The 25,475-nt window shown below is 42.3% G+C and overlaps 1 protein-coding gene across 7 annotated transcripts in view; it reads left to right on the forward strand.

Annotated features, from left to right (window-relative positions):
• The window catches only part of SHLD1 (shieldin complex subunit 1), a 171,402-nt gene that overhangs the window by 63,647 nt on the left and 82,280 nt on the right, over positions 1-25,475 (forward strand). For 6 of the 7 annotated variants that reach the window (XM_070801148.1, XM_019973367.2, XM_070801149.1 and 3 more), the window contains exon 2: positions 3,807-3,988. In XM_070801148.1, the coding sequence (XP_070657249.1) occupies positions 3,811-3,988 (178 nt within the window). In that variant the 5' untranslated portion in view covers positions 3,807-3,810. Of the gene's footprint in view, positions 1-3,806; positions 3,989-4,079; positions 15,551-25,475 lie in introns of those variants that run through there. The other variant, XM_019973369.2, reaches the window with a different exon arrangement.

Here is a 25,475-nt window from a genome sequence, read left to right on the forward strand (position 1 = left end):
TTGCTGCAAATGGCAAGATTTACTCTTTTATATGGCAGAATATTACATTGTATATATGTGGCTTCCCTGATAGCTCAGTTGGTTAAGAATCTGCCTGCAATGCAGGAGACCCTTGGCTGATTCCAAGGCACCTTTGTAGGCAGGCAGGATACTTGGTTGTCATTCACTGACCTGCTTGTTCCCTTCCAGAAGCCTCTAGAGCAGTGTTTGGTAAGATGAGAGCAGAAGGAGGAGCCACAGATGCCTGCAGCAGATATGTTTGCTGAAATTTCAGGCTTAGTAGGCTAATTCAGCACCTGTGCAAAGACAGGATGTTCTTACTTCTTTGGGAACCTTGATCACTCCTTTCAGAAACAATCGGCTGATGTCTTGGCTCACTGTCTGCCTAAAGGAATGTCCACAATGGCATGTGACTGGGTGCCCTCAGACAAGAATGATCTCGCCATGTCTCTCTGTTTATTTGTTTTTATACCTCCCTATTTTTGCCTGATCAGGTGGTAGCTTGGGCTGCAGTCAGGAGGCTCTGAGGCACAGAAGGCTGGCAGGTCTTAGAGCTGGGTTCATCCTAGGTTGATGCTTTCTACACAGGTTTCCTTGGGTGAGTTACTCTGCTTCTGCTGTGTTTGGGAACTGACTATCTGACTGTAAATGAGGGTGATATGTAATAAAATTACCTGCCTCATAGGACTGTTGTGGAGGAAGCTCTTAGCACAGTGCCTGGCATCCAATAAGCACTCAATAAATGTTAACTTCTCATATTAGTATACTGTTCATGTTATTCTGAAATTGCTTCTGTCATTCAGACATACATCTTTCAAGTTCTGACTGTCATTTTAACAGCTGGATAGTATTCCATAGTTTGGAATACTGCTCCTCCCAAGCCTGTGTTTCTCCTGTCTGCTCTAAGTCAATTGATAATATAGCCCCATCACTGAAGCTGTCACTCCTTGTTGACTCCTGGTTCCTCTTTAGCCCCTTTATCCATTTAGTTATTAAGTTTGACTCTCATCTCTGTTCCTAAATATGTTCTTAACCTGCCCTCTGCTCTTGGCTGCTAGTGTCCTACCCTCATTCACATGCTCTTCCTCCCTGGGACCACAGCAGGTGACTGAATTCCTGTTGCTTCTGAAATTGCCTGCCACTGGGCTTACTTAGGCCCTGCAAGTCTGTTGCTGTTCAGCTGCCAAATCTGCAGATCTGACCACGTGTCTTCTCTTCATGGTGCTTGATGGCCCATGGCAGTCACAAGGCATAATGTTGACCTTAGTAAGGTTTACTGATGACAGCTGATGAGGCAGAGAGTAGCAGAGGGTCCATGATCTTCCCAGGCCCATAATTACTTTACAGAGAGGTGGGCAGGGCTGACAAAGAGCCTTCCAGCCCTCAGGTAGACATCAACCAGGTGGGGTAAGGGACACCTAGTTTTTAACAAGAAATGTCCAAGTGGTGAACCAAAGTAAGCTGCCTTTGAGGTTTTCAGAGCTCAGCTAGAGGATGTGTGTATCTAAGTTGTTGACAAGTCCAGGCCTTGCTGTCCTTCCTAGAGGTGGTAAGGAAGAGCAGAGGTCCCATGGCCATCTATCTGCAACCACAGGTTTTTCCCTCCCCGGTTAACCAATATGTGACTGTCCTTGACTCTCACTTCACACTCCCGACACCCCTTGCTACTTGGAGTGGGCCAAGCTGGTTCTTCTGGGAGCCAGCCATGGCCTGCCCCATGCCTGGGGACAGTCTCCTCCAGAAGGCCCACTGCCCCTCTCTGGGTGTCTCTCCACCTTATCATGGTGTTAGCATTGTCTGTCTCTGTGTTTGGGTCATCCAAACGTAAGCAACTCAAAGGAAATATCTATCATACTCACCTTTGTATCCTCGAGGCCTGGCATGTTAACAGTTGTCTGAAGGTTACAGAAGAAGATGCAAGTCATCTGTAATCTCACTACCCAGGAATTCAGTTCAGTTCAGTTCAGTCGCTCAGTCATGTCTGACTCTTTGAGACCCCATGAATCGCAGCATACCAGGCCTCCCTGTCCATCACCAACTCCCAGAGTTCACCCAAGCTCACGTGCGTTGAGTTGATGATACCATCCAGCCATCTCATCCTCTGTCATCCCCTTCTCCTCCTGCCCTCAATCCCTCCCAGCATCAGGGTCTTTTCCAATGAGTCAACTCTTCACATGAGGTGGCCAAAGTATTGGAGTTTCAGCCTCAGCATCAGTCCTTCCAAAGAACACCCAGGACTGATCTCCCTTAGAATGGACTGGTTGGATCTCCTTGCAGTCCAAGGGACTCTCAAGAGTCTTCTCCAACACCACAGTTCAAAAGCATCAATTCTTCGGTGCTCAGCCTTCTTCACAGTCCAACTCTCACATCCATACATGACCACAGGAAAAACCATAGCCTTGACTAGACAGACCTTTGTTGGCAAAGTAATGTCTCTGCTTTTGAATATGCTATCTAGGTTGGTCATAACTTTCCTTCCAAGGAGCAAGCGTCTTTTAATTTCATGGCTGCAGTCACCATCTGCAGTGATTTTGGAGCCCCCAAAAGTAAAGTCTGACACTGTTTCCTCTGTTCCCCATCTACTTCCCATGAAGTGATGGGACCAGATGCCATAATCTTCGTTTTCTGAATGTTGAGCTTTAAGCCAACTTTTTCACTCTCCACTTTCACTTTCATCCAGGAATTAAACCACTGAATTAATTATCACTGGAATTAAGATGGAGTATACTGGTGAATTCCATGGACTGAGGAGCCTGGCAGGCAGTCCATGGGGTCACAAAGAGTTGGACATGACTGAGCTACTAACACTTTCACTTTTACTTTTCATACCCTTCCAGACTTGTTTTTTCTACCTATGTAGGTGTGTACATACATGCTAAGTTGCTTCAGTTGTGTCCCCTTCTTTGCAATTCTATCGACTGTAGCCCTGCAGGCTCTTCTGTTCATGAGATTCTCCAGGCAAGAATACTGGAGTGGGTTGCCATGCCCTCCTCCAGGGGATCTTCCCATCCCAGGGGTTGAACTAGAGTCTCTTACGTCTCCTGCTTTGAAAGGTGGGTTCTTTACCACTAGTGCCACCTGGGAAGCCCTTTCTAGCTATAGGTCTGTATATTTCATACACACGCATCTCACACATGATATTTTATAAAATCTGTAGTTTTTAAATCTTTTTCCATTTACTATATCATGGACAGTTTCCCATATTGTTAAATATTTATTCAGACCTTGGATTGTACTGCTGCACAGTATTTCATCCTTATCAGACATGCAGTTCATTTTCCAGTTGATATTATTCATGGTTTCTTTCTGTACTGAGAATTATTTATTTCTCATAATGGAGAGACATAGTGAACAAATCGGAGAAGGCAATGGCACCCCACTCCAGTACTCTTGCCTGGAAAATCCCATGGATGGAGGAGCCTGGAAGGCTTCAGTCCATGGGGTCGCTAAGAGTCGGATATGATTGAGCGACTTCACTTTCACTTTTCACTTTCATGCATTGGAGAAGGAAATGGCAACCCACTCCAGTGTTCTTGCCTGGAGAATCCCAGGGACGGGGGAGCCTGGTGGGCTGCTGTCTATGGGGTCACACAGAGTCGGACACGACTGAAGTGACTTAGCAGTAGCAGTAGCAGCAGTGAACAAATACTGGGTCTAAAATGAAGACAAAACCATTAATAACAGGAAAGTAAATTATTCTGATTCTACTGTTGTTTGGCCTTTAAGGTGCTTTAAGCCATGGCTGTAATGGAGGCTTCTCTCATGCAATGCCTTCTATATTGAATTGTCTCATTTTTTTCATGCAGGACTATGGCAACCCAGGAGACCACTCCAGGTAGCCAGACAGAGGAGAGCAATGCTTTGGACCTGCCATCAGCTTATGACATAAGGGATTATGTGTTGCAGAGACCCAGCCAGCAGACCAACAGTGAGGCTTTTAGTTCTGAGGAAGCTTGTTCTATTCCTTGCTCTTCTGATGTGGATCCAGGTAAGAAGCAAAGTTTAAAGCAAACTAATATTAAACAAACAAAAACCTCCTGACATACCCGTATGTGACAGTTTGTTTCTCTGCCTTCCAGTGGTGGATCTCTGAGGAATCATTCCTTGTCTTGGAGAGAAAAACATCTAAGTGAAACTGTTGGGAGAGACTTCAAAGGACAGCCTCCCTGGTGAAACCAGGGCTAGGAGTGGTTTCCTGGAGGCCCTTTTGTCTGAGTCTCTTTCTGATCTCCATCCAAATACATTTAGAGGCAGGGAACACTTGGTTCAATAGGGAGAGTGGAATTGTTTTTTTTTGTTTTGTTTTGTTCTTTTAAAATTTCAGAAAGAAGGCAGTGGGAGGGTGGTTCAAGATGGGGAACACGTGTACACCCATGGCTGATTCATGTCAATGTATGGCAAAAACAACGACAATATTGTAAAGTAATTGGCCTCCAATTAAAAGAAAAAAAAAACTTCAGAAAATAGCCATGTGGGCCTGTTGTGTGTCATGGAGACTTTGGTGTTTCTCTTACGAAGTATACTCTGAATTTAGGTAACAACCCTTTTGTAAGTTTCCCGGACTGAATTGCTTAAAAGTGTATTATTTAAGTTTAGTGACAGTTCTTTGACCTAATTAGTGACTATTTCTGGTTGTAAGCCTGTCTCCTCCCTGTTTATTGCCTAATCCAGGCCCAGATGTTCGCAGATTCAGAGTTCTGCCACTTACTGGTTATGTGACTTGGGTCATATTTCTTAACCCCTCTGAGCTCTAGGATTGTCTACAGAATGGGGATCAGAATGCTTGCCTCGTGGAGTAGGTTTAACTCAGGGAACAGTATCAGGGACCCATCATAGTGTTTGCCATACATAGTCAGTTGCTGTTATTCTGGTGCTATTGTTACTGTTGTTGTTAATATTAAGAAACCCAAATAATATTTTTTTCTAATGTGGAAAATTGTATTTATTTCCAAATATGTATTTTTAAAGAGCACTCAGGCACTGAGAAAATGTTGGCCGTAAAGATGATGAGTTCATCATCTGGCAACATCGTCCGCGTTGCCAGCAAGTAAGGTGTGTGCCTATCATTGTCTTTAAGAATCCTGTGGGAAAAAAATACTTTTAAACTCCTTTATGTTTCTGTTCTGATTTTTTTAATTAATTAATTTTTTATTGAAGGATAATTACTTTACAGAATTTTGCAGTTTTCTGTCAAACCTCAACATGAATCAGCCATAGGTATACATATATCCCCTCCCTTTAGAAGCTCCCTCCCCGTCCCACCCATCTAGGTTGATACAGAGCCCCTGTTTGAATTTCCTGAGCCATACAGCAAATTCCCGTTGGCTATCTATTTTACATATGGTAATGTAACTTTCCATGTTACTCTTTCTATTCATCTCACCCTCTCCTCCCCTTTCCCCATGTCCATTTGTCTATTTTCTATGTCTGTTTCTCCATTGTCGCCCTGTAAATAAATTCTTCAGTACCATTTTTCTAGATTCCGTATATATGTGTTAGAATATGGTATTTATCTTTATCTTTCTGACTCACTTCACTCTGTATAATAGGTTCTAGGTTTATCCACCTCATTAGAATTGACTCAAATGCATTCCTTTTTATGGCTGAGTAATATTCCATTGTGTATATGTACCACAACTTCTTTATCCATTCATTTGTTGATGGGCATCTAGGTTGCTTCCATGTTCTAGCTATTGTAAATAGTGCTGCAATGAACAATGGGATATATGTGTCTCTTTCAATTTTGGTTTCCTCAGGGTATATGCCTAGGAGTGGGATTGCTGGGTCCTATGACTCCAGTACTTTGGCCACCTCATGCGAAGAGTTGACTCATTGGAAAAGACTGTGATGCTGGGAGGGATTGGGGGCAGGAGGAGAAGGGGACAACAGAGAATGAGATGGCTGGATGGCATCACTGACTCGATGGATGTGAGTCTGAGTGAACTCCGGGAGTTGGTGATGGACAGGGAGGCCTGGTGTGCTTCGATTCATGGGGTCGCAAAGAGTCGGACACGACTGAGCGACTGATCTGATCTGATCTGATCTAATGATGGTTTTATTCCTAGTTTTTTAAGGAATCTCCATACGTCTTCCATAGCAGCTATATAAATTTACATTCCCATCAACAGTGCAAGAGCGTTGCCTTTTCTCCACACCCTCTCCTCCACATCCTCTCCAGCATTTGTTGTTTGTAGACTTTTTGATGAGGGCCGTTCTGACCAGTGTGAGGTGATATCTCTTTGTAATTTTGATTTACATTTCTCTAATAATGAGTGATGTTGACCATCTTTTCATGTGTTTGTTAGCCATCTGTATGTCTTCTTTGGAGAAATGTCTGTTTATCTATTTAGGTCTTTTCCCCACTTTTTGATTGGGTTGTTTGTTTTTCTGGTATTGAGTTGCATGAGCTGCTTGCATATTTTGGAATTAATCCTTTGTCAGTTGTTTCATTTGCTATTATTTTCTCCCACTCTGAGGCTTGTCTTTTCACCTTGTTTATAGTTTCTTTGGCTGTGCAAAAGTTTTTAAGTTTAATCAGGTCCCACTTGTTTACTTTTGTTTTTATTTCTGTTACTCTAGGATGCGGGTCATAGAGGATCTTACTTTGATTTATGTCATCGAGTGGTCTGCCTATGTTTTCCTCTAAGAGTTTTATAGTTTCTGCTCTTACATTTACGTCTTTAATCCATTTTGAGTTTATCTTTGTGTATGGTGTTAGGAAGTGTTCTAATTTCATTCTTTTACATGTAACTGTCCAGTTTTCCCAACACCATTTATTGAAGATCTATTCTGATTTTTAGGACATAGTAATTGGGATCAGTCAGCCTCCTTTAGTTCTAAGCAAGAACTAACTTATTTCTTATCCTTTTTCTTCTAGGCTCAGGATTGTAGTTTATTTAACCTTTGCTCTTTCCTTCCCAACCTGGTGGCTCTGCATTACTTCTCATCCCCAAGAGAACAATTGTTAACTACTTTGAATTGAGGTGACTGTTGAAAGGTTTATATTGGATTTAAAATCTACCCATTTCATTGAAAAAAGATTATTTTGGAAGCCGTTATAAAGGTCTGAAAATGGAAAGGAGTACTCCAATCTGAGACAGCTGTTTTGCATAGCATGGGTGGTAGTCGTGCTGCATAGACTGCCTGGTTTGAGTTCTGGTTCTGCTTTTTTCTGTGGTTTGGGTACATCGTTTGGCCTCTCTGTGTAGGTTCCCTCATTTGTAAGATGGAGATAGTAATGCCTACCTTGTCATGGGGCAGCCGTAATGAGAGTCAAAGTGTATGAGGCATGATGCCTGGCACATGGTGGGCTTTGGAAACCCAGCTCTTCATGCGTTTAGCTCCTGGGCCTCTTAACATACCACCACGGTGAGGAGACTCCTTTTTTTTTTTTTTTTTTTATAATTTGAAGTATAGTTGACATTCAATATTATATAAGTTACAAGTACACAACATAGTGATTCAAAATTTTTAAAGGTTATACTCCATTTACAGCTGTTATAAGATATTGGTGATATTCCCAATTATATGGTATATCCTTATAGTGTATTTATTTTGTGCATAATAACTTATACCACTTAATCCTCTTTGCATCTTAGCCCTCCTGCTCTTCTTCTCCCCACTAGTAACCACTAGTTTGTTCTCTATATCTGTGTGTCTGTTTCTTTTTTGTTATACTTACTAGTTTGTTTTATTTTTTAAATGCTATGTATATAAGTGGTCTGACATTTAACTTAGGCTGATACTCCCCAAGTCCATTCATGTTGTTGCAAATGGCAAAATTTTGTCCTTGTTTATGGCTGAGTAGTATTCCACGATATATACATACTCCATCTTCTTTTTTCATTCACCTGTTGATGGACACTTAAGTTGCTTCCATATCTTAGCAATTATAAGTAGTGCTGTTGTGAATATTGGAGTACATATATCTTCTCGAATTACTGATTTTGTTTTTTTCAGATGTATACCCAGGAGCGGAATTTTTGGGTCATATGACAGTGCTTTAGGTTTTTGAGAAAACTCCATACTGTTTTAGTGTGGAGTGGCTAAACTCCACACATTAGTGGCTGCACCAATTTCCATTCTCATCAACAACATATAAGGGTTCCCTTTTCTCTACATCTTCATGACAAGTTCCATTTAAATTCATAACCTCCCACCTCAAGTGGAGCCTCCTTGTTGCCCATCCATCACACAAATTTTCCCCAACATGTTCACCCTTCTGGGTCACTGTGTAGTATCTTCTCCTCTCTTTGCAAATCCCCATTACTTCCTTCAACCTTTCTCTCAGCTGCTCTTGGTTTCCTATTTCATCAAGAAAACAGAAGCTCTCAGAAGAGCACACACTCACACCCCACACCCATCAGCTTCCTTCCCTCTTCCCTCTTGTTTCTGTGGGAGACCCATCCCTGCCTATTCCTCTCTTCCTGTCTACTTTCATCTGCTCAACGTCGGCACTTCTGCTAATCTCCTGCATCATGGGTTTCTTCTCTACTGGTCATTCTCATGATTGTACAGACATGTTTTAATAGCTCCCATCTTCACTAAATAACCACCCTAGACCCCAAATTCCCCTCTAGTTATAGTCTCATTCCTCTGTTCTCTGCTACAGAAAAACCCTCAAAAAAGTCATCTACACTTGCTGTTTCCAGTTTCTCTTTTCCTTGTTTCTCCTAAAACCCTCCAACCTGGCTTCTAGCTCCATCACTCCAAGGAAATAGCTCTTGTCAAGGTCACTGTTAGATCAAAAGCCTTCTTCTTCTTCTTCTTTTTAAATATTTATTTATTTGGCTGCGCCAGGTCTTAGTTGCTGACACATGGGACCCTTAGTTGCAGCATGTGGGATCCAGTTCCCTGACCAGGGATCAAACCCATACCGCTTGCATTGGGAGTATGGATTCTTAGTCCCTGGATCACCAGGGAAGTTCCTAAGCCTTCTCCTCCTTCATCTGTCAGCAGCATTGACTTTTTTCCTTCTTGAATTCTTTCTTCATTGGGCTTTCAGGGAAGCAGCATCTTCTTACTTGTCTATTTATTTTTAGTCTCTTTTGCCTGATTCCTTCTTCTCCAGCCCTTTAGTGTTGGAGAGCCTGGGGCTGAGTTGCCAGCTCTTTATTCTGTCATCACGTACTTCCTGAGTGATTTTATCCAGTGTCAGGGCCTTAAATGCCCTCAGTGCCCTGCTGAGTCCCAGATTTCTCTCTCCAGCTTGGATCTCTGGCTTGACATTTAGACTAACTATGTACTTGACCTCATCACTTAGATTTCTATTAGAGTTTCCAAATTTGACATGAAGTGAAGTGAAAGTTGCTCAGTCATGTCTAACTCTTTGTGACCCCTTGGACTATACAGTCCATGGAATTCTCCAGGCTTTCCCTTCTCCATGGGATCTTTCCAACCCTGGGATCGAACCCAGGTCTCCTGCATTGCAGGCGGTTTCTTTACCTGCTGACCACAGTACATACCCTAAACCAAATTCCTGATTCCTCTACCCCTTCATGTATACGTATATGTACCTGTTCTTTGAGATTCTCTCACCTCAAAAAAGTGCTTCCATCCTTCTGCTCACTTAGGCAGGATCCTAGGAGTCGTCCTCAACTTCTTTCTTTCTCTTTAATCTCATATCCAGTCCATCAGCAAATCCTGTCAATTCGCCTTCAGAGTAAATCTAGACTAAACATTTTTTGTCATTTCCAGGCTACACCTTGGTCCCTGCTTCTATCCTCTGTCTTCTGGGTTATTGTTAAATCTCCTAACTAGCTTTTCCCACATCTAATCTATCCTCCTACAGTTTCTTCTTAACACACCAGAGGATCCTTTTAAAATGTAAATCATATTATGTTAGTCCTTGGTAGCTTCTTATTTGACTCAGAACTTAATCCAAACTTAACAGGACTTGGGCTTCCCAGGTGACTCAGTGGTAGGCAATCCCTGTGAAATGCAGGAGACATGGGTTCTGTCCCTGGGTCAGCAAGATCCCCTGGAGAAGGAAACAGCAACCCACTCCAGTTTTCTTGCCTGGGAAATATCATGGACAGAGGAGCCTAAGTAAGTAAGTGTTAGTTGCTCAGTTGTGCCCGACTCTTTGCGACCCCATGGACTGCAGCCCACCAGGCTCCTCTGCCCATGAGATTTTCCAGGCAAGGATACTGGAGTGGGTTGCTATTTCCTTCTCCAGGGGATCTTCCTAACTTAGGGATTGAACCCAGGTCTTCTGCACTGCAGGCAGATTCTTTACTGACTGAGCTACAAGGGAAGCCCGCAAAAGTGGGTTGCCATTCCCTTCTCCAGGAGATCTTCCTGACCCAGGGATTTAACCCAGTCTCCTGCACTGTAGGCAGACACTTTACTGTCTGAGCCACCAGGGAGCCTGGTGGGCTACAATTAATGGGACAGTCCATGGGGTTGCAAAAGAGTTGGACACAACCTCCTTCCCTGGTAGGTCAGAGGGTAAAGCATCTGCCTGCAGTGCAGGAGTACCTGGGTTTGATCCCTGGGTCGGGAAGATCCCCTGGAGAAGGGAATGGCAACCCACTCCAGTATTCTTTCCATGGATGGGATTCTCCCATGGGGAGGAGTCTGGTAGGCTATAGTCCTGGTAGGGTCTAGTGACTAAAACCACTACAACAACAACAGCCAAGACTTACCTGGAGCCATGCCCCTGGGTCCCGGGCCTGGCCTCTCTGACCTTACCTTGTACCATCCCACCCATCCCCACACTGGCGTGGGCTGCCGCCCTCCAAGCTCACCCTTCAGAGAGGCCCATCCTTGCCTCTCTCCTGCCAGTGCTCCCTCATTACATCCTTCCCTTTATTCTTTATTCTTCCCTTTATGGCTTTATTCTTTCCCATAGCCCATAGTGCCATTGGGCACCCTATGTATTTTATTGTTTATTTGTCTCCCCCAACTAGAACATACATTTCGGGATGGCAGGTTTTGAAAATAAAAACCCTCAAAAAAACAAAACAAAACAAAACAGCACACACTAACAAGAAAACCCTCAAAAACAAAATTAAAAACAAAAAAATGAATAAGTAAATGCTAACTGTTATTATTATGATTTCATTATGAGACAGGCCCTGTGGATTTGGTACTGAAGTTGATCATAACATAAAATGTCTCCACTCCCCTCCTCCCTCCCCCTACACACATTGCCTAAGGCTGGTTATGGATGACTTTGGAAGATTGACTGTGGATGACAGTGTGAGTGTTGGGAGTCATAGGCAACACTGAATTAGGTGAAGCTGATGCCAGTAGCTTAGCCTGTCTGTACACAAGTGCCGAATCAAACTTTAGAGACTGTTTTGGGTTAAGTAGAAAAGCGAAGTGTTATTGCTTTGCTAGGCAAAGAGGGACACAGCAGGCTCCTGCCTCAAAAACTATGTGTCCCAACCTGAGAGGATTTGATAAGGAGTTTTATAACAAAGCTTGGTGGCTCAGATGGTAAAGCGTTTGCCTACAATGTGGGAGACCCGGGTTCGATCCCTGAGTTGGGACGATCCCCTGGAGAAGGAGATGGCAACCTACTCCAGTACCCTTGCCTGGAAAACCCCATGGATGGAGGAGCCTGGAGGGCTACGGTGCATGGGGTCACAGAGAGTCGGACAGACTGAACTTCACTTTTTATAACAATATTTCAGTGTTTGGTTGCTGACAAGATTAGGGTATGTGCAGTGTCTCAGGTCTCCTCATCTTGATGAGCTTCCCAGGTCCCTTTAATCTTGCCTCAGGTGGTTTCTTGGCTGCTCCTCCTTTGAGAAAGTTCACATCTGCTCTCTGGAAGTCAAGGAAAGTTATGGAAGCTGGAGTCTTGCCTACAAGAAACGGGGGACAGTACGCTGGGGTCCAACAGGAGGCATCCATCTGTTTGTTTAACAGCCTGCATCTAATAGTTCATGCTAAAGGGAAATAATTGGGCTCAGGTTTATCCACCACAGAAGGACTTCATTCTAACATCACTGAGGGATGCTTACATGGAAAGCTGGTTATTTTGTTGTAAACATTCCAGAGCTGCCTATTGTGAGAAGATTTTCTACAAAGTAAACTTAGGTTGTCACTGGTAGTCTGGCTGTTACCAGGCCATGAACATGAGGTGGACAGCCCCAACCTCTGGGGGAGCCACTGCTTCAAGTGCTCAGCCCGATGGGCTCTTCTCTGACCTGAGCTGTGCATTTGCTACTGACAAATTGAGTCCCTTTCCTCCCTTTGCTGCATGTTCTTGCTGGTTGTGGTTCCACAGCCCTCTGCAGACTCTGGTCCCTGTCTTGGCCCAGTACCTCTGGGCCCACAGTTTGTCAGAATCTTGGCCCGTCTGCATGCCAGTATCTGTGAGTGTCCTTATGGTGTTCATCCTATCACAGCTCCTCACCACATCCTCTTCCCAAGCTGACTTCATTCTTGGTTTGCATTTTGTTTCTGTGTGTTGTTAGGAAACTGTTCTTCCAGGGACTGGTGAACGGGCAAAGGTTTCCAGTTACAGTCACCAGGGTCACCTGCGTTGGGCACCCTGAGACTCGCTCACTGGCCTTGTGAGCTGTGCTTGTGTGGCTCCGGCTTGGCTCCTTCTGTAGGGACCCTGTGTCCCTGTGCAGCTGCCTTTGCTGGGGGCCTGTCACTGACCCGGCCTTTGGAGGAGGCCCTGCTCTCCCTCCTCCCACCTCACCTCACACAAGACTCTTCCTCATTCCTGGGCAGTGACTTGTACCCCCACTGCTCCTGCTCACGTGCTGAAGCGAATCAGAAGGGATAGTCCTCTGCCCTTATCTCTTTTCTCCCAGCTGCCATCTCACTGCCTGTGCCCTGGGGCAGGAGGCTGGTGGCAAAGGACTGAGATTTCCAAGAAGTATTAGTCAGAAAAATTAGTATTAGAGTATTAGAAAAATCTCAAAGCCTTAGTTGTTTCCATCTGGGTATCTCAGGCAGGTGAGGCCAGGCTCTGTCTAAATAAACAGAGATTGTCTGTCATGAAGTGACCAGTGAGCCACTTCCCATGAAGTGCTGGGGGCAAACAACAACTTGTCACCTCCACCAAAACGCCCTCCCTCTGCACTTCCTGGGGAGATCAGGCAGAAGACCCACATGTCAGGAAGGTCCTCCTGAAATACTGTTTCCTTCATGCCCTCTATTTAAGTCCCCTTGAGATGTCCTGGTCCACTTCCTGCCAGCTCCTCTCAAGGCTTCTGTACCTCCTTTTCAGAACTGTGTAATCTGATGTCTGTGATATTTGTTCAAAGTATTTAATAACCAATTCAGCAGTATTACAGTATTTTAACAACTGGCAAGGCTGTGCGGGAACAAACCAGCTGACTACAGGCCCCTGCTGGTGCCTAACTACTCATTAACACAAGTCTGCCATTCCTGTCAGGCCTGTTTCTGTGCTAAGTCAGGCCTTAGTGCCTCGGCTACACTCTCCTCGCGTGTACTCTTGTGTCCCTAGTCAGCACCAGTCCACTCCAGAGATTAAAGAATTGAACCTGTCAGTTAGCTGATGGACTTGAGCTCCCTGCCTCATAGATACGTGTTGCCTTTGTCTTCTGTTACTGGGCTCAAAGAAGGCATACCGTAAACAGGATGGAAGCCCAAATCTAATGGCAAATGGTCTTGGAGAAACCTCAAACTCAAGGTCAACAAAGACTTCCTGGAGACAGTCTTGTGTATATCACTCTAGCTTGATAAACTCTGGGTAGCTCATGTGGCCTGTTTCCTGGAGAGCATCCACAATGCGTTCTAATGCAAGGCGCTCTGCATTTGTTGCTTTGACGTTGCAGTGTGGATGTGGGAAACTTCAGTCCTTTCCTCAGCTTGAACTTCCAAGAGCAGTTGCTGGGGAAATTGGTTGAGTGTATACAGCAAGTTGAATATTAAACATAGTGTCTTTGATGATTAAAGGCCCTGCTAACAAGTGACTATAAATTTAAAGTAAATAGTGGTTTGATGCTTCTTATTCTTCTTTTGGAATCTGTCAACATCCCAGTCTTCAAAGGCCACTTTATATCCTGTGTAGTTAGGCATTTCATCCAAGGAATTTATTAAGAGTAGATAAGTATATCTTTTTCCTGTGTACAAAATCCATTTATAATTCTTGCAAATTTTATTTCCGTAAGAAGTTATAAGCTCTTAAATTTAAAATCTCAAAATAGAATTTACATAGTAATTATAGAATTCTGGATGTGGTATTATCATTTTAAACAGGAGTCGGTATATTTCAGTCATGGATATAATGTTAAAGACATTTTCTTTATAGCTGCATTAAATAGGACCCAACCTAGTGGCTAATGGCTCAGCATCCTCTAAATTGGATCTAAAATACAGTCAGGAAGGGAAGGAAGGAGACTGATGAACCAGTTCTCTGAGAAATCCTAGAGCAAAATCTGAAACTTCCTATCACATGTCAAGTTGATGGGTTTTATTTGGAAGGTTTGAGTATTCTTCATGGCAATGCATCTCTGCATTTGTTACCACTTCCTGGATTTAGTTATGCAAATTCAGCCATCTATGCTTAATTTTCAAGTTCTAAATGGGTTTTGAACTTCTTACCCTTTTGGAAGGCAGCAGTGTGTCCTAATTGTGTGGCCCAGAGAGTGAAGAATAAACCATAAGTATACATGATTAAGCCCTACAGAGTTAAAGAATGGTACAGCTTATGAGCCAGAGTACCCAAAATGTGCTCCAGGCAGCCCTTTGGGAGCTACAGGTCAGGACTGGAGACCGTAGTGAGCTTATAGGGGCCCTGGATTCTCCTCTCCTGCTCATCCATATCAGCTTCCACATAATCATTCATTGGAAGAAAGGATGTCAGGACCAACAAAAGGTTTGAAAATCACAAAGCTTGGGACTTCCCGGTGGTCCAGTGGCTAAGACTCCGAGCTCCCAATGTCAGGGGCCCAGTTTTGATCAGGGGATTAGATCCCACAGGCTGCATCTAAGAGTTTACATGCTACATCTAAAGACACTGCATGCCACAGTGAAGACTGAAGGTCATCTAAAGACACTGCATGCCGCAGTGAAGTCCGAAGGTCATCTAAAGACACTGCATGCCACAGTGAAGACTGAAGGTCATCTGAAGACACTGCATGCCGCAGTGAAGACCGAAGGTCATCTAAAGACACTGCATGCCACAGTGAAGACTGAAGGTCATCTAAAGACACTGCATGCCGCAGTGAAGACCGAAGGTCATCTAAAGACACTGCATGCCGCAGTGAAGTCCGAAGGTCATCTAAAGACACTGCATGCCGCAGTGAAGTCCGAAGGTCATCTAAAGACACTGCATGCCGCAGTGAAGACTGAAGGTCATCTAAAGACACTGCATGCCACAGTGAAGACTGAAGGTCATCTAAAGACACTGCATGCCACAGTGAAGACCGAAGGTCATCTAAAGACACTGCATGCCGCAGTGAAGACCGAAGGTCATCTAAAGACACTGCATGCCGCAGTGAAGACTGAAGGTCATCTGAAGACACTGCATGCCGCAGTGAAGACTGAAGGTCCTGCATGCCACTACGAAGACCCAGTGCAGCCAAAGAAATAAATAAAAAAACAAACAGAAAAAAAACCCATCAAGCTCTCCTAGTTGTCTTGTTTTCTGTAAGGGGAACTTGAACCCCAGGATAATGAAGAAAGTCACCCAAAGTCACACAGTGACCCGGCAACTCCTATTTCCTTGGTGACCCTCATAGAAGCTACTTCTGACTTTTCTGTCCCTTTTTTTAAAAAATAAAAAGATATAGTTTTGTATTTTAACTTGCTAAATTGTAGATGCTAAACAGTCAGTAGAAATGATAATTGTTTGAGTATTAATAGAATTATTTTTAAGGCTCAAGAATGCTGTTTATGATCTGCACCATCTCTCATCATCCTTACTTTTGAGTGTCAAGGACATTTGCAGGGGGAGAAGAGATTTGTTTACTTCTGTGCACTCTGCCTGCAGTTACAGTTTTAAAAAACAGGCCTTGATCCTGTTGAGACATGCATTTATATCTTCAGTTCAGCCATACATAAGTGGGCCTATGGTCTGACGCATAGCTCTTCAGGGGCTTTTCCGAGTAAATGTTCATTCATGACTTGTCACTCAGCTGTGTCTTCTTACAGTTTGAGGAAACAACTCAGTGGAAACGAACATACACTATTGCTAATTGCCTTCATCATCATGTATTTGTAGGACAGAGAAGACTGTATACAATTAAAAGGGGGCAGGAAGATCAGTAGTTTATCATTTATTTACACTTGCATTCTGGGCACTGTGCTATGCATTTTACATGCTTGGTCCCTTCTGATTCTCAGAGCTACCCCAAGAAATAGAAACTGTTATGATCTCTATGTTCCCCATTAGAAAACAGAGCCATAGAAAGGTCAGTATGTAACATATTAATATGTTACCCCCCAAAATATGGAAAGTTCAGTTCAGTTCAGTTCAGTCGTTCAATTGTATCCAACTCTTTGCAACCCCATGGACTGCAACACACCAGGCTTCCCTGTCCATCACCAACTCCCAGAGTTTACTCAAACTCATGTCCATTTCATCGGTGATGCCATTCAACCATCTTATCCTCTGTCATCCCCTTCTTCTCCTGCCTTCAGTCTTTCCCAGCATCAGGGTCTTTTCAAATGAGTCAGCTCTTTGCATCAGGTGGCCAAAGTATTTGAGTATCTGAGATCACTCAGAACTGATCTCCTTTAGGATGGACTGGTTGGATCTCCTTGCAGTCCAAGGGACTCTCAAGAGTCTTCTCTAACACAGTTCAAAAGCATCAATTCTTTGGCGCTCAGCTTTCTTTATAGTCCAACTCTCACATCCATACATGACTACTGGAAAAACCATAGCCTTGACTAGGCGGACCTTTGTTGGCAAAGTAGTGTCTCTGCTTTTTAATATGCTGTGTAGGCTGGTCATAACTTTCCTACCAAGGAGTAAGTGTCTTTTAATTTCATGGCTGCAATCACCATCTCCAGTGATTTTGGAGCCCCCCAAAAATAAAGTCAGCCACTCTTTCTACTGTTTCCTCATCTGTTTGCCATGAAGTGATGGGACCGGATGCTATGATCTTAGTTTTCTGAATGTTGAGCTTTCAACCAACTTTTTCACTCTCCTCTTTCTCTTTCATTAAGAGGTTCTTTAGTTCTTCCTCACTTTCTGCCGTAAGGGTGGTGTCATCTGCATATCTGAGGTTATTGGTATTTCTCCCGGAAATCTTGATTCCAGCTTATGCTTCATCCAGCCCAGCATTTCTCATGATGTACTCTGCATATAAGTTAAATAAGCAGGGTGACAATATACAGCCTTGACGTACTCCTTTTCCTATTTGGAACCAGTCTGTTGTTCCATGTGCAGTTCTAACTGCTGCTTCCTGACCTGCATACAGATTTCTCAAGAGGCAGGTCAGGTGGTCTGGTATTCCCATCTCTTTCAGAATTTTCCACAGTTTATTGTGATCCACACAGTCAAAGGCTTTGGCATAGTCAATAAAGAAGAAGTAGATGTTTTTCTGGAACTCTCTTACTTTTTCGATGATCCAGCAGATGTTGGCAATTTGATCTCTGGTTCCTCTGCCTTTAAACTGAGACTCAAATTTGGGTCATGTTGACTTCAAGGCAGAACTTTAAAGAAATTCCAACATTAAGGTGTGAATAACTACTAAGTAACTTTGTCTTAAATATTTGCAGTTACGTCTTTTGCAGAGTCCGTGTGAGCCTCTTTCTGCTAACTTTAAGTATCTTCACAGCAGTCTCAACACTGTCTCAGGCCACTGGGACTCTGGTTTGTTGACCAGCATTGTGTCCACTGTCCGCTGAGTTCCCCTGTCAGCCTCTCATCTTTCCATTGTTGAAGAAGATCTAACTATCTGCAACTGGAAAGAAAGCATTGCCTTTTTGAATAAATTTCTCACACAAGGATAGATCCACATCCTTATGTTAAAACTGAAGGAAAACAAAGCCGGGATTTTTAACTTTGCTGGGATGGATGGAACTCTTGATAGCTCTGTCTGAACAGAAAAATTTTCTTATCTGGCCACGGAACACTTCGTATTCTTGGCTCTTTGCCCTTTGAAGCTGTAAATCACATATATATATATATATATATATATTTTTTTTTTTTTTTGGCCGAGTGACTGCCCTTTCTTTCCTGATCCGTAAGCTCCTTGGAGATTTTGATAGAGCTGGGTTTTGCTAATATGCTCAAAGTTATAAGAACACAGCTTGTTGGAACATAACTCTTAAGGATAAGTGTGCTTTAATTCATTCCTGGGACTCTGATGCTTGCCTCTCTGGGTTCCTGGTTTAGCTCTCTGCTTGGTCTAAAGCACAGTGACTGGCACATAGTAAGTGGAACCTCCTCAGTGGAGGCTGGCTGGATAAATGAACAACACATTAAGTGAAATTTGACAAGATTTTAAAGTAGATATTAAGTATCACAGTACCTCGACCACCAGTTTATAACTTTACCATCAAATTTAAGCTGGGACTGAGCTTATGGGTACTGTAGCACAATAAATAGTCTATGTTAAATAGCTTATATTCTCATGTAAGTCCTGCAGATTTGCCTAACTCTGATTTGAAAAGTGTTCAAGGAATTCCCTGGTGTCCGAGTGGTTAGGATTCTGGGCTTTCACTGCTGAGGGCTCGGGTTCAATCCCTAGTCAGAGAACTAAGACCCTGCAAGCCCCATGGGCATGGCAAAAAAAAAAAAGAAAGAAAGTGTTCAGATTAGCCCAAACTGGTCTCTTTCTAAAGCCCCTAGTTTTTTTTTCTTTTTTCCTTTTATTTTTTTTTTCTTCTTTCTTACTTTTTTTGGTAAGAAAACCACATGGAAATGAACGTCTGTGAGGAGATATAATGCTATGAGAGGAGAGAATTATCACCACATTTTCCCGTCATGAAGTATGTTTCAAGTAGAGTTGTTTCCTTCATATTTTTTCAGCAAAGATCTAGTTGTAGTACATGAGATTACAGTTTTAAGGATATTCCTAACGACTGCCTTTTAAAGCTCTTTTCTTAAGAAAACTGCATTCTTTTTTTTTTTTTTCAAGAAAGTGTATATTATAGTATTGTGAGTTTTTTCCTACTTACAAAGTAATACAACTAAGTGGAAAATTTAAATTCTAAAAACAAAAAAAGGAAATAAGTTTAGCTGTGTTTCTCTACAATATATTCAGTAAGTGTTATGTCTAGTTACAAAGAACTTTTTGGGAAACTTTAGGGCATGTTATGCACAATATAGATACAAAGATGAGGAAGTTCAGTTCAGTTCAGTTCAGTCGCTCAGTCGTGTCCAACTCTTGCGATCTCTTTCGATCGCATGAATCGCAGCACGCCAGGCCTCCCTGTCCATCACCAACTCCCGGAGTTTACTCAAACTCACGTCCATCGAGTCGGTGATGCCATCCAGCCATCTCCTCCTCTGTCGTCCCCTTCTCCTCCTGCCCCCAATCCCTCCAGCATCAGAGTCTTTTCCAATGAGTCAACTCTTCGCATGAGGTGGCCAAAGTACTGGAGTTTCAGCTTTAGCATCATTCCTTCCAAAGAAATCCCAGGGCTGATCTCCTTTAGAATGGACTGGTTGGATCTCCTTGCAGTCCAAGGGACTCTCAAGAGTCTTCTCCAACACCACAGTTCAAAAGCATCAATTCTTCAGCGCTCAGCCTTCTTCACAGTCCAACTCTCACATCCATACATGACCACAGGAAAAACCATAGCCTTGACTAGACGGACCTTTGTTGACAAAGTAATATCTCTGCTTTTGAATATGTTATCTAGGTCGGTGCAATGCCATTTTAGTAGTAGAGTTTGGGGAAGAATGGGTTAAAATAGTATCCCATGGTTTTAGCCAGTAAGGTTTAAGCAGCTGCTCTAGTTCTGGAGCTTGGCAGTTAGCCCAGCAAGCTCTTGCTGTGGGGCAGAGTTTGGGTCTTCTGCCCTCTAGTGGCTAATTTTTTTTTTTTTTTATGTTTCTGACCCTTGCAGAGAAAAAGAATTTAAATACACCATATATAAATAACCTACCTGTCAATGCAAGTAGACATAAAGTGACCAGGGTTTGATCCCTGGGTCGGGAAGATCCCCTGGAGGAGGGCATCCCACCCACTCCAGTATTCTTGCCTCAGAGAAGCCTGGCGGGCTACAGTCTGTGGCCTCACAAAGAGTTGGACACAACTGGAGCAACTTAGCATGCACGCACAGTACCGATATGTTAAGCCTTTGTAAACGTTTGTGATTCATTCTTTGCAGTTTTTTGCACCTTGAAACTTAAAGTTGATAGAGATTATTTTACTCATTTGAAGTCTGAGAAGAAGCTGACTTGTTAATTAGGCCTGGTTAGTGCATCTTTTCACATGTCTTGATTATTCACAGGGTAGAATACAAATACAAAGAATGCTATCTGATTTTTTGTTTTGTTTTGAACATTGGCCAAGTTAAAGTTGTGTCTTTTTCTGAAATGATAAAATCAAAGGATTTAAGTATGCCTTGTTGATGAGATTATAGGAGCAGAAAAAGGTTAGAAATTTAAAAAATTTGTACTGACAAAATGGTGTAGATCCATTTCTTCCTGCTTTTCTCTGCTAAGTAGAATTATAAACCCTGGAAATACAAGTGACAACCAAAGGAGAGCATTTGGAGTGGTAAGAAGAGGATGAATTGGTCTAGGGGGGTCCTAGGACTGAGGGAGCAGCATAGAGAAGGTGCCAGGACGGGTACACCCTGACCTACATCTAGCAACAGGAAGGGGTCACATAGGATCTTCTCTCCCCACAATTGACTCATTGTCCATCCAAAAGTATCAGGAAAACCCAGCTCCCAGCAAGGGGCCATCTATAGGGGACCCATAACAGTAAATAACCAAGATAAGCACTCTCCTCCACTGAGCACAAGATGTCCCTCCCCTACTAAGCCAGACCTAGGCATCCAGGAGGCATCAACAGGGGTTCTGCTAGCACTGTCAGTGACCCAGCCTGGGAAGTCTCCTTATCTTCATGGGCTTGAGACTCCCGTCCTTCACCCACATTCAGTGGAGCAGCTGGGGAGCAGTAAAGAAGCGGGCACTGGAAAGGGGAACCCTACCTCCACAAGCAGCCTGCCTGGGAAGCCTGCCACAGGGCCTGAGGTCTCCCCCTGCCAAGGAACACCCGTAGGCCAGGCCAGGCCCTCAGCCAATACTGGCAGGGACCTGTAGTGTCCTTAGCAGCACCAGACAAACCAAAATGAAATGCAGAATCTGGAAATAAGATCACAGCCCACAGAAAGCAGGCCAGAACCTGCATGCTGAACCTAAAGAAAAGGGTTTTCTGCTAAAATGAAGGATTTTGAAATAGGACCAAGATTCCCTAGGGCTTCCCTGGTGGCTCAGACAGTAAAGAATCTGCCTGCAATGCAGGAGACCAGGGTTCAATCCCTTGGTCAGGAAGATCCCCTGTAGAAGGAAATGGAGGCTTCTCTAAAAAATATTCTTTAAACATAACAGACAAAATGTTCAGGATACAACCGCAAATCACCTGTCATACCAAGAGCTGAAAAGTCACAATGACACACCAACAGTGAGATGAATCACAGATTTGGTATTAAATGACAAGGGCTTTAAAGCAACCAACATAAAAATCCTTGACAATCAATTACAAGTTCTCTGGAAATAAATGAAAATTAGAAAATCTTAGCAAACAATTAGAAAAAGAAGCAAATGTAAATGGTAGAATGAAAACACAATAGCCAAAAAAATTGAACCTCATTGAAGTTAAAAGCTTTTGCTCTGTGAAAGCCCATATGAAGAGGATGAAAAGATAAGAAACACACAGGGAGAAAGTATTTGCAAGTCTGATACCTGTCAAAGGAGTATTATCTCTAGAGTACGTTAAAAAAACTCTCAAAACTCAACAGAAAAAACTAAACAATCCAATTAGAAAATGGACAAAAGAGACATTTCTCTGATGTGAAAAATATGTTCAACATCATTTGCCACAGGGAAATATAAATTAAAACCATAATGATACCTATCTGAATGCTAAGATAGAAAATAATGACAGTACCAAATGCTGGTGAGGAGGCAGAGAAACTGGGTCATTTGTGCAGTGCTGGTGGGGATGTAAAATGGTTCAGCCACTCTGGAAAATGTTTTAGCAGTTACCACATGTGCATTCTTGGACGTTTAAAAAATTCTGAAAGAAATGAAAACTTACATTTGTGCAAAAACCCATCCCATACAGGAATGTTCATAGCAGGTTTATTCATGATAGCTAAAAACTTGAACCACTCAGATATCCTTCAACAGGAGAATTGTTAAAAGTGTGGTGCATTCACACCATGGAACACTGCTCTGCAGTAAAGAGGAATGAACTAGCCATACGCACAACAGCTTGGGTAAATCGCCAGGGAATTAGGCTGTGTGAGAAAAACGGCTAATTCCCATACTATATTCCATTTATATAATATTTTTTGAAATATTAGTTTTAGAAATTGGAGAACAGTTTAGTGGATGACATGGAGGTTGGGGTAGACAGAGGGATATGGGCCTGGTTATAGAGGGCAACATAAGGGATCCTTGTGGTGAGGGAAGTATTCTATATCTTGACTGTGAATGGATATGTGAACTTATGCATGTGATAAAATTGTGTAGATACACATAAATGATTTTAAGGAAAACTGGGAACTATGAATAAGGTGGTTAGATTTATCCATGTCAATATACTTCATTTGAAATACGGTAGGTGAAGGATGGTGCTGCTGCTACTGCTAAGTCACTTCAGTCGTGTCTGACTCTGTGTGACCCCAGAGACGGCAACCCACCAGGCTCCCCCGTCCCTGGGATTCCCCAGGCAAGAACACTGGAGTGGATTGCCATTTCCTTCTCCAATGCATGCAAGTGAAAAGTGAAAGTGAAGTCGCTTAGTCGTGTCCGACTCTAGCAACCCCATGGACTGCAGCCTTCCAGGCTCCTCAGTCCATGGGATTTTCTAGGCAAAAATACTGGAGTGGGTGCCATCGCCTTCTCCGTGAAGGAGGGTAAATGTTCACAAAATCTGTCTATATATTTCTTAGCACTGCATTTGAATCTTTAATTATCTCAGTAAAACTTACAAAGGAAAAAACCTGTTGGACATCTCAAGAAACACTGATCCTTTTTCTTTTAAAATGCTTGTCAGATCACCTTTTCCTTGTGCCTTATGTTTCTCTGAAACAGAGTTTTTAAAAACATTATGCAAATAAACAGTTCCCTATCCTTGATTATTTTCACTGTTTCTAATGTTTTGCTATGATGAAGAGCTGTGTTCAATATCCTTCTGATTAAACCCTTGCATATTAAATTATTTAATTTAATTTTTAAATTTAATTATTAAACCCTTGTATATTAAATTAAGTTACCCTTAAATTATTCTTCAAGCTACATTCCTATAAGAAGAATTGCTGTATCACAGTAAATTATATATATATATATATATATATGTATGTATTGCTTGTTTGTTCTCCAGAACAAAAGGGATAAAAATCTCTTAAAAAAAAAATAAGAAGATGCAATTCACAGAAGAAAAAAACCCAAATGACCAGCAAACATATAAATCAGCCCCACTAGTAATCAAGAAATTGCAAAATAAAAGAATAACTAGATACCATTTTACATTCATTTGCTAAGCTGAAGTTAATGTCTGCTAATAGAGCTGGAGATGCAGAGGAATAAAATTCTTAGAGCTGTTGGTAGGGTCAATTTCTATGAACCCTTGGAGAGCAAAGTGAAGATGCTCATAGTCTTTGCCCCACCTGTTCAGTTTACTCTTCTCAGTAAACACTCAAGAGAGAAATCTCAGCACCTGCACTCCAAAATACATTTACAGCAACATTGCTTAAAACAGAAGAAAAAAAAATGGACACAAAGTAGTATCTACCAGAAGAGAATGGATAAACAAATTAAGGTGAATGTATAACTGCATATGATATAGCAGTTAAGATGAATGAACAAGAGCTACCTGTGTAATTATTACACACACAGTGTCAACTTACATAAATCATTGAAAGTGAAAGTGTTAATTGCTCTGTCGTGTAGCTCTCCAGGCTTGTGTGTTCATGGGGATTCTCCAAGCAAGAATACTGGAGTTGGGTAACCATTCCCTTCTCCAGGGGGACTTCCCGACCCAGGGATCAAACCCAGGTCTCCTGCATCGAAGGCAGATTCTTAACTGTCTGGACTGCCAGAGAAGTCCAGGTCATTAATGGTGAGCAAAAAAAAAAAAACAAATTGCAGAAGGATACAAACAGTTTGATACCACTTATCTACAGTGCTTTTGGGGCCAAAAATATCATTTTTTTCCCCAGACTTATATCAACATTAATATTACAGTTTTAAAATACTTTGATAATTTTGTCACAGGCAAAAAATGATTTCTTGTTTTCCCATCCAAGTACTAATCATGCACAACCCTACTTAGCTTCCGAGATCAGATGAGATTGGCATGTTCAGGGTGGTATGGCCATAGAGGATTTCTTGTTTTAATTTGCATTTCTCTGCATTTTCTTGGACATGTTTTTTCTTCTATGAATTGTTTTCTATTAGAATTTTCATCTTTTCTTACTAATTTATGAAAGTTCTTTATACATCAGGATGGCAGTTATTTTTTCCAGTTTTGCCTTTTAATTTTAATGTTGTTGTTCAATAGCTAAGTCATGTCTGACTCTTTGTGACCCCATGGACACCAGGTTCCTGTACCTCCACCATCTCCTGGAGTTTGCTCAAATTCATGTCCATTGAGTCAGTGATGCTATCAACCATCTCATCCTTTGTTGCCGTCTTCTCTTTTTGCTTTCAAACTTTCCCAGCATCAGGGTCTTTTTCAATGAGTTGGCTCTTCACAGCAGATGGCCAAAGTATTGGAGTTTCGGCTTCAGCATCAGTCCTTCCAATGAATATTCAGGGTTGATTTCCTTTAGGATTGATTGGTTTGATCTCCTTGCAGTCCAAGAGACTCTCAAGAGTCTTCTCCAGCACCACAATTTGAAAGCACCAATTCTTCAGTGCTCAGTCTTCTATATTGGCAAACTCTGTACATGACTACTGGAAAAACCATAGCTTTGACTGGACAGATCTTTGTCTGCAAGGTGATGTCTCTGCTTTTTCTTTTAATTTATTTATTTTTAATTGAAGCATAAGTGCTTTGTCTCTGCTTAACTTTCCATCCAAGGAGCAAGTATCTTTTAATTTCATGACTGCAGTCACCATCTGCAGTGAGTTTGGAGCCCAGGAAAATAAAATCTGTCACTTCTTCCACTTTTTCCTTATCTATTTGCCATGAAGTGATGGGACTGAATGCCATGATCTTAGTTTTTTGAATGTTGAGTTTCAAGCCAGCTTTTTACTCTCCTCTTTCACCCTCATCAAGAGGCTCTTTAGTTCCTCTTTGCTTTCTGTCATTTGAGTGTTATCATCTGCATATCTTTGTTGATTATTAAATGTATGTATTGATTAAAGTTTGTTTTCTCTAAAGTGGCCAAAATTATATATATAT

The sequence above is a fragment of the Bos indicus genome, chromosome 13 (genome assembly GCF_029378745.1).
Source record: "Bos indicus isolate NIAB-ARS_2022 breed Sahiwal x Tharparkar chromosome 13, NIAB-ARS_B.indTharparkar_mat_pri_1.0, whole genome shotgun sequence".
Taxonomy (NCBI): Eukaryota; Metazoa; Chordata; class Mammalia; order Artiodactyla; family Bovidae; genus Bos; species Bos indicus.